This window comes from Anarhichas minor, unplaced genomic scaffold, assembly GCF_050575085.1.
Source record: "Anarhichas minor isolate MPS153535 unplaced genomic scaffold, ASM5057508v1 ptg000068l, whole genome shotgun sequence".
NCBI classification, from domain to species: Eukaryota; Metazoa; Chordata; class Actinopteri; order Perciformes; family Anarhichadidae; genus Anarhichas; species Anarhichas minor.
Window position 1 is genome coordinate 200383 of NW_027466514.1, and position 8894 is coordinate 209276.

Here is an 8894-nt window from a genome sequence, read left to right on the forward strand (position 1 = left end):
GGGCGGGGCAGAAAAACAGTGTCCCGTGTCAAACAAACACGGGACACAAGCGGCAGGGAACTTCAAAATAAAACAGGAAACTAACAAAACCAAGATCATGACAGTACCATCCCTGCAAGGGATGAATCCCAGACATTCCAACAGTCAAACAAGACCCGGGGGTGGATGGTGGGGTTCTAGAGGACGGATGAATGGGACAAAATAGTCAGAGAGCTGGAGAATGGGGGGGTGAGCAACCGAGCAGAACCGTTTCAGAGCATTGGCAGGACGATGACCAGGCGAACAGAGCTGCTCCTGAGGGGTCAAGCTGGAGGACGACCTGTAGGGCGGAGCTCTGGTAGCTGGAGCTCTCACCAATGGGTCTCTGTGGCCTGGAGCTCTCACCTTTGGGTCTCTGCGGCCTGGAGCTCTCACCAATGGGTCTCTGTGGCCTGGATCTCTCGCCAATGGGTCTCTGTGGCCTGGAGCTCTCACCAAGGGGTCTCTGCGGCCTGGAGCTCTCACCAAGGGGTCTCTGCGGCCTGGAGCTCTCACCAAGGGGTCTCTGTGGCCTGGATCTCTCGCCAATGGGTCTCTGTGGCCTGGATCTCTCGCCAATGGGTCTCTGTGGCCTGGATCTCTCGCCAATGGGTCTCTGCGGCCTGGAGCTCTCACCAAGGGGTCTCTGTGGCCTGGAGCTCTCACCAAGGGGTCTCTGCGGCCTGGAGCTCTCACCAATGGGTCTCTGCGGCCTGGAGCTCTCGCCAAGAGGTCTCTGTGGCGTGGAGCTCTGTTGAAACAGGAGGTTGCTGCGGCCCAGTGGGAACAGGAACAGGGGTGGTCGCTGCAAGCCAGCAGGAAAAGAAACGGGGTCGCTGAGGCCCATTCAGGAGTCGACCGGACCTCTGAAAGGAAACCTGAAGCTGGAGTCGGGTCTGTGCAGTCAGGGGCTGGGACAGGTTGAGAAGCAGACTGGAGACTAGCGGACTCGTGGCTAGCTGGTAACAGGCTAATCGAGTGGGAACCATCAGGTTTGAGGCTAGCTGACTAAGAGAAAAAAACAGGAACATGAACACTAGGAAAACTTCTGGACCGTAGACACAGAGGACTATGATGACCAGGCACAGAGACGGGGAACACAGGGTTTAAAACCACTGCGGAGGTGTAGGTGATTAGACACAGGTGGAGTCAATCAGGGGCGGGGCAGAAAAACAGTGTCGGGAAAACAAACAAAGGCAGGAAGTGAAGTGATCTGAAACGAGAGGAGAGGTAAGTAACACAAAATAAAACATTCTGGAGCCCCACAGGGAACTGTCCTGTCTCCCTTCCTGTTCACCTTGTACACCACTGACTTCCAGTACAACTCTGTGTCATGCCATCTGCAGAAGTTCTCTGATGACTCTGCAGTGGTCGGGTGTATAAGGGACGGACGGGAGGAGGAGTACAGGGCAGTAGTGGAGGACTTTGTGGAGTGGGCCGGTAGAAATCACCTGCGTCTGAACGTGGCCAAGACCAGAGAGATGGTGGTCGACTTCAGGAGGAAGACGACGACTCCACAACCGCTGAGAGTTCTGGGAGAGGATGTGGACATGATGGAGGAGTACAAGTTCCTGGGTGTCTCCATCGACAGCAGACTGAACTGGAAGACCAACATCAACGCCGTGTACAAGAAGGGGATGAGTCGACTCTTCTTCTTGAGGAAACTTCGATCCTTCAACGTGTGCAGCAAGATGCTGGAGATGTTCTACCAGTCTGTTGTGGTCAGTGCACTGTACTTCTGTAGTCTGCTGGGGGAGCAGCATTGGAGCCGGAGACACCAACAGACTTAACAAACTGGTTAAGAAGGCCGGCTCCATCATTGGCTGCAAACAAGACTATCTGGAAGAGGTGGTGGAGAGGAGGACACTGAAGAAACTATTATCCATGTTGGATAACCAGGACCACCCTCTGCACCACCTACTGCAGGGACAGACTGATCCAGATACAGGAGAACATTCTGCTATAAGACTCTATAATAAATCACCTCTGAACAGATCAATCACACAACTATAACTCTGTTACTCTGTTGTTTGTTTGTTGTTGGTTAAATCTTTGCACTACTGTTTAGTTAGTTAATTTAATATTATTCTATTTCATGGTATATATTGTGCATTTGATATTTAATCATTTATATTTACCTGTATCATAATTGCTGCTATAGCAAAGAAATGTCCCCTTGATATCTCAATCATTCAGTGCTGTGAGCCTCTCAGGAGAAGAGCTCTCAGACCTCATGGAGACTACGCAGACTCCCTCAGAGACCAGCAACACTGCACTTTGGTTGGAATGTACAAAATACAAACCAGTTTTATTTGGTTTATACAATAAAAAGATTAAAGGTTACAGAAACAGATGATGTGAAAAGTAAAGAAAATAAAAGATAAAATGTCAAAAACCTCAAAAGTTCAGATCACCAATAAGCCTCGTCACACATCACACATGAATACATGAATGAAGATCAGTGAAACATGATCATCATTAAATGAACACATGATCAGTAAGAATACAAACCAAAGAATGAAAAGTTAAATCATGACACATTCTGCATTATAATATATCTTCATTGAATCAACAGCTGAGTTGGTTCTTGATCAGTACTTTGGTTCAAACTTCTTTTGTCTCTTTTGATTTGTTTCTATGAGTTTCATCAAACTAGCACACAGTCAGTGATGAATGAAGTCAAAGTGAACAACACCACGTGAAGAACGACGCTGCATTGAACTAATCCTTCATGTGATAGTGTTCTGATGGATTTGGACATTTCTGCTTTGACGTGATGTTTATGTGCTTTATTATCTAGAATCATCCAAAACTTTGATTTCTTTTGATCTCAACGTCACTTCTCTAAGTTTGTTCATTTGTTACACGATGATCAAAGAAGATGAATTTAGTTTGTTCAAATCAAAACAACTCTTCACAACTTGTGGTTCTTGTTCCACAGATGCTGAATTTGATCCAGAAAGACTCTTGTTTGACATTCGGAGGTTTTTCTGAACACAAACAAATGTTTCAAGACAACAAAGTTCAGTTTTCTACACAAAGTCAAAGATGTTTCACAGCTTCTCTCAGACAACACATCATTTCAGGTCATTACATGGACCTCGCTCAGCTCTTTCACACATCCATCTGCAACACCACAAGTCCCAGAGAGCTCTCAACCCCCCAGAGTCCAGACCAGCTCAGGTACCCCTCACCTGCTCCAACTGCATCTACAACCACTGAGAGATCAGGTTGGTACCAACTCACATCAGCTGTGTGTGATCCTGTACACACTGAACTATCTGGTCAGCAGAGAGGAGGTTCCTCTAGCAGGAGGAGACTCTCCCTCCTCCAGAGAACACAGAGACACTGAGGAAGGACACCAGGACCTGGACCAGAACCTGGACCAGAACCCAAAGCCAGGATAAAGAGGTTCAGTGAATGTGGTGTTGAAGGTGTGGAGGTGGATCAGTGTGTCAGAGGAGACTCTGTAGAAGGACAGAGAGCCAGCAGGACAGTCCACATACACTGCTACTCTACCAGAAAAGAAGAAGGAGGAGGAGATGGGTGTTCTTGTCTTACTGTGATAGACATAGTAACGACCATCAGAACATCTCAGATTCCAGGACTGATCATTCTCTCCAAACACACAGTCATCACCGTCTCCTCTCCTGCTGATTCCTCTGTAACTCACTGATATATAAACCTCTCCTCTCCACTCGACCTCCCAGTAACAGCGACCAGTCAGACCAGTTCTACACAGCAGCTGATGACAGTAGTTAAACCTGTCTAGATGATCAGGATATGACTGAACCTCCTCCACACGTGTCACCTTCCTGTTGTTGTCAGACAGTTTGATGTTTCTGTTCACTGTGTTTGTGTCGAGTGTGAGTTCACAGGAATCTGATGGAGAGAACAAGACACAATACAGCTGCAGTTATTAATCTATCATGTGTTTGATGATGACATCAGAGATGTGAATGAGTGATGTCACAGTTTGAAGATGCTTTGTTTCCATGAATCAAACTCAAAGCACACTTACACTTCCTCAGACCTGGTCTGGACCATCGGACTCCAGCAGGCTCCACCCTGAAAGGAGGAGGGGGGTCAGAGCAGCATGGAGACATGGACATTACATCGCTCTCACACACAGAGCTTTGTTATTCATGTTCACATGGAGCACTTATTATTCATCAGCTCATACTCTTTGACTTCACTGGAGCTTCTTCTGATTGGCCCATGACGACAGCTCATTATGTTCACTTATTCATGATGTATTATTATCAGTATTATATTGACCATCATCATCCATTTCACACTCAGTTTCCTCTACAGTCAGTCAGTGAATCACATGTTTAAACCATCTATTGATTTCTTTGTCCACTTGTGGTTCAGTGAAAACAAGCAGTGAACACAACATGTGACATCTTATCAGCTTATAAAGTAGTTGTGTCTCACATGATATCAACAGCTGCTTCCACATCCAGCAGTTACACATCAACATGATGACTCATCAGGAGTCTTTGTGTTTGTGTCTCCTGATGAATGGAAGTCCACTACTCTCTCTTGTAGCTCTGTGTTTGGTCTCCAGCACCTCCTGAGGGAAACATCTGTCTCTTTAGCTGCTAAATGCTCCACTATGTTCACCAGCTCGTCTCTAACTGAGTCTGTCTGCTGTTTGCTGCTGAGCAGGTAGTGAACAGTGGCTTCATCACAGCTTGTTGGATGAAAACAGCTGCTGCTGGAAACACTGAGACTCAACCAAACAGGAAATGTGCTGCAGAACCAAAACTAGGAGCTAAAAGAGGCTAAAAAGCTGTGTAGAGCTGCAGAGATGGAGACAGTTCTCTGTGGGTTCATCACCACCACACGACTCTTCACCATCACACAGAGTCAGCTGATCCGTTGTCAATATAGAAGTATTGATTGTTGGATGTTTTGGTCCTGACAAGCGACCTCTTGTGTTTGTGTAATAATGACTGTTGTCTCTCAGAAGTAAAGGAGGAAGTATCCTGAAATCACGACAGCGCCACAAACCCTCTGATGGAGGAGGTCGGGGGGGATGGTTGGATGTACAAAGCTGTTCACATCCCGTCTCCTAGCAACAGTCAACACTGGTTTCTATCATCTGTGATCTGGGGGTGAAAATATTACAGTTCAAGTCCGTCTGCAGCCACAGAGCACTGCCTGTGTACCCCTAGAACTTTGGTCCAGTCCTCAATAAACCTCTTTGGGCTCTGACACACCATGTCCACAACCAGCTGTTGGTTCTTCACCGAGCGTCTGTGGCCGACTGTCACCTGTAGTTTCAACAAGTCGACTCTTATCAGCCAGGGAACTGGCTCTCAGTGCAAAACAAACCACAACCAGGTAAAGCTGAATTCCTTTAAAACAGAAAAACATTCCTATTGTGATGATTCATCGAGACGCTTTAAACAGATTGTTTCTGTCTGTTTGTCTTCTCACAATAATGTCTGGACTAAAGGACAACACACACGAGCATCAAAACATCAACTATTGTTTGATATGAGCCCACAAACCTGCAGCGTGACGACGTTGACTCATGTCAACCCACCATGATGCCCGTCAGCGTGTCAGGATACACCACTGTCCTATTTTCTAATGTTGAAACAAGACAACGCTCCAGAAAAACAACTGTTTCATCACCTTCCCTCCCTGTTGTGGCTGATCCTGGCTACTGTTCCCTGACTACTTCTGTCTGTATTGATGGTCTGATGTGGGACACAAACAGTTTGATGAGTCTCTGGTAGTTTGAGGTCAGCTTGGTGTGTCAGGGTCATATTAACCAGGCTGACAGTGTGACAGAGAAAAGGTCTCCAGCTCTACCTCCTCCATCAGACTGATTGTCTGTGGCTGCAGCAGGCATCTTCATACCTGAGAGTTTCCAGTCTCCAGTGAGGATCCTTCAGTCCAGCAGACAGCAGCTTCACTCCTGAGTCTCCTGGATGATTGTAGCTCAGGTCCAGCTCTCTCAGATGGGAGGGGTTGGAGCTCAGAGCTGAGACCAGAGAAGCACAGCCTTCCTCTGTGATCAGACAGCCTGACAGGCTGCAAACACACAAAACAACACACATGTCACATGATCTGAGGGAACTGTGAGGGCTGGAAGGTTTATGTTTATTACTGTCATCACAAATCTGTTTGTGTGTAAACTTTAAACTTAGTACTAGTCCAATAAAAGTAATTCACAGGGTCACCTGAGAGTCTCCAGTGTACAATGTGGACTCTTTAGTCCTCCAGACAGCATCTTCACTCCTGAATCCTGCAGGTTGTTGTTACTCAGGTCCATCTCTCTCAGACTAGAGGACTGGGAGCTGAGAACTGAGGACAGAGCTTCACAGCTTCTTTCTGAGAGGTTACAGCCACTCAGTCTGAAGAGACAATGATGAAGAAGAAATAAACAATAAGTAGAAAAGATAGCAGCGTATTTAAGTTATGATATATGAATCTAACTCTCTCTGTACTTACAGAGCTTTGTTGGCGGCTTTGACCACTGGCAGCAGCCTCAGAAGAGCCTCCTCTGAAGCAGAGTATTTCTTCAGGTCAAACACGTCCAGATCTTTTTCTGATGACAGTAAGATGAAGACCAGAGCTGACCACTGAGCAGGAGACAGTTCATCTGTGGAGAGACATCCTGACCTCAGGGACTGTTGGATCTCCTCCACTAGAGAACCATCATTCAGTTCATTCAGACAGTGGAACAGATTGATGCTTTTCTCTGGAGACACATCCTCACTGATCTTCTTCTTGATGTACTGGACTGTTCCCTGATTGGTCTGTGAGCTACTTCCTGTCTGTGTCAAAAGACCTCGTAGGAGAGTCTGATTGGTCTCCAGAGAAAGACCCAGGAGGAAGCGGAGGAACAAGTCCAGGTGTCCATTTGGACTCAGTAAGGCCTTGTCCACAGCACTCTGGTAGAGATGTGTTAGTTCAGGTTTGCCTCTAGAGACTTCAGACCAACGGGAGGTTGTTTGTTCTTCTGACAGCAGATTGACTCCAGAGTTGATGAAGGTCAGATGGACATGAAGAGCAGCCAGAAACTCCTGAACACTCAGATGGACGAAGCAGAAGACCTTGTCCTGGTACAGTCCTCTCTCCTCTCTAAAGATCTGTGTGAACACTCCTGAGTACACTGAGGCTGCTCTGATATCGATGCCACACTCTGTCAGGTCGGATTCATAGAAGATCAGGTTGCCTTTCTGCAGCTGATCAAAAGCCAGTTTTCCCAGAGACTCAGTCATCTCCCTACTCTGTGGACTCCAGTGTGGATCTGTCTCAGCTCCTCCATCATACTTGACCTTCTTCAGTTTGGACTGAACCACCAGGAAGTGGATGTACATCTCAGTCAGGGTCTTGGGCAGCTCTCCTCCCTCTCTGGTCTTCAACACATCCTCCAGAACTGTAGCAGTGATCCAGCAGAAGACTGGGATGTGGCACATGATGTGGAGGCTTCGTGAGGTCTTGATGTGGGAGATGATCCTGCTGGCCTGCTCCTCATCTCTGAATCTCTTCCTGAAGTACTCCTCCTTCTGTGGGTCAGTGAACCCTCTGACCTCTGTCACCATGTCAACACACTCAGGAGGGATCTGATTGGCTGCTGCAGGTCGTGTAGTTATCCAGAGGCGAGCAGAGGGAAGCAGTTTCCCCCTGAAGAGGTTTGTCAGCAGCACATCCACCGAGGTGGACTCTGTAACATCAGTCAGAACCTCATTGTGATGGAAGTCCAGAGGAAGTCGACACTCATCCAGACCGTCAAAGATGAACAGAACCAGGAACTCTTCAAACCTGCAGATTCCTGCTTCTTTGGTTTCACTGAAGAAGTGATGAACAAGTTCCACCAAGCTGAACTGTTTCTCTTTCAGCACATTCAGCTCTCTGAAAGTGAATGGAAATGTGAACTGTATGTCCTGGTGGTCTTTGTCTTCAGCCCAGTCCAGAGTGAACTTCTGTGTTAAGACTGTTTTCCCAATGCCAGCCACTCCCTTTGTCATCACTGTTCTGATTGGTTCCTCTCCTCCAGGTGAGGCTTTAAAGAGGTCTTCTTGTCTGATGGTTGTTTCTGGTCTGTGTGGTTTCCTGGATGCTGTTTCAATCTGTCTGACCTCATGTTCATCATTGACCTCTGCAGTCCCTCCCTCTGTGATGTAGAGCTCTGTGTACATCTGAGTCAGAAGGGTTGGGTTTCCTGCTTTAGCGATCCCCTCAAACACACTCTGAAACTTCTTCTTCAGGTTAGATTTGAGTTCACGCTGACAATCTGCTGCAGGAAGTCCTGAATGACTTCCTGAATAAAAACAAAGAACATCAATGAATAAATTATTAGACAAATATGTCAACATATCTGAATACATGTTGGTCCATCTCTTGAGACGTTAGTAAATGTCCCATTGATCCAGCATGTTAAATCTTTAGAGAAATCCTCTTACTGCTCTGCAGACAGTCAGCCAGCTCCTCCTGCTTCATTCTCCTCAGGAAGTTTACTGTGATCTTCACAAATGCCTCTCTGCTGCTCCTCCTCCGCTCTTCATCCTCACCGTCCAACACCTCCTCATCCTCCCTCTGACTCTCTAAGCATTCTGGGTAATCTGAACTCACAACCTTCTGGATCTTCTTCAGCTCGTTCTTCACAAAAGTGACGATGTTCTCCTCCAGCAGCTGGAACAGAATATTCTATGAATGACACAAACTAAAACCATGGAAGCAAACATCAGATCCATGTTGGACAGACTGACGATCCACTGGTCTACAAAGTGCAGCATGGAGATGATTGTGAACACAATAGATGTAACAGTAGTTGTACATGTACAGACCATAAATATGGAGTCCAGGTGTGTTTGATGCTGCTGGGCAGACTGACCTCTGGGAACGTCTGAGCT

General features: G+C 46.8%; 1 protein-coding gene across 1 annotated transcript; it reads right to left on the reverse strand.

Annotated features, from left to right (window-relative positions):
- Positions 1 to 2294: 2294 nt before the first annotated feature.
- On the reverse strand, positions 2295 to 8369 carry LOC142934344 (protein NLRC3-like). The gene is made up of 5 exons (XM_076078892.1): positions 6487 to 8369; positions 6216 to 6389; positions 5893 to 6066; positions 4040 to 4086; positions 2295 to 3900 (listed from the first exon to the last, which is right to left on the reverse strand). Exons 1-5 carry the CDS (start codon positions 8367 to 8369, stop codon positions 3296 to 3298), a joined length of 2883 nt encoding a protein of 960 aa, XP_075935007.1. The 3' UTR covers positions 2295 to 3295.
- Between the last annotated feature and the right edge of the window lie 525 nt (positions 8370 to 8894).

Coding starts and splice junctions, on each gene's coding strand:
- LOC142934344 (XM_076078892.1), bottom strand. CDS start 8,369: ATGTATTCAGATATGTTGACATATTTGTCTAATAATTTATTCATTGAT. Junction 6,390..6,486: donor AAAGCCGCCAACAAAGCTCT/GTAAGTACAGAG, acceptor TTGTCTCTTCAG/ACTGAGTGGCTGTAACCTCT. Junction 4,087..5,892: donor TGGAGACTGGAAACTCTCAG/GTATGAAGATGC, acceptor TCCTCCTTTCAG/GGTGGAGCCTGCTGGAGTCC.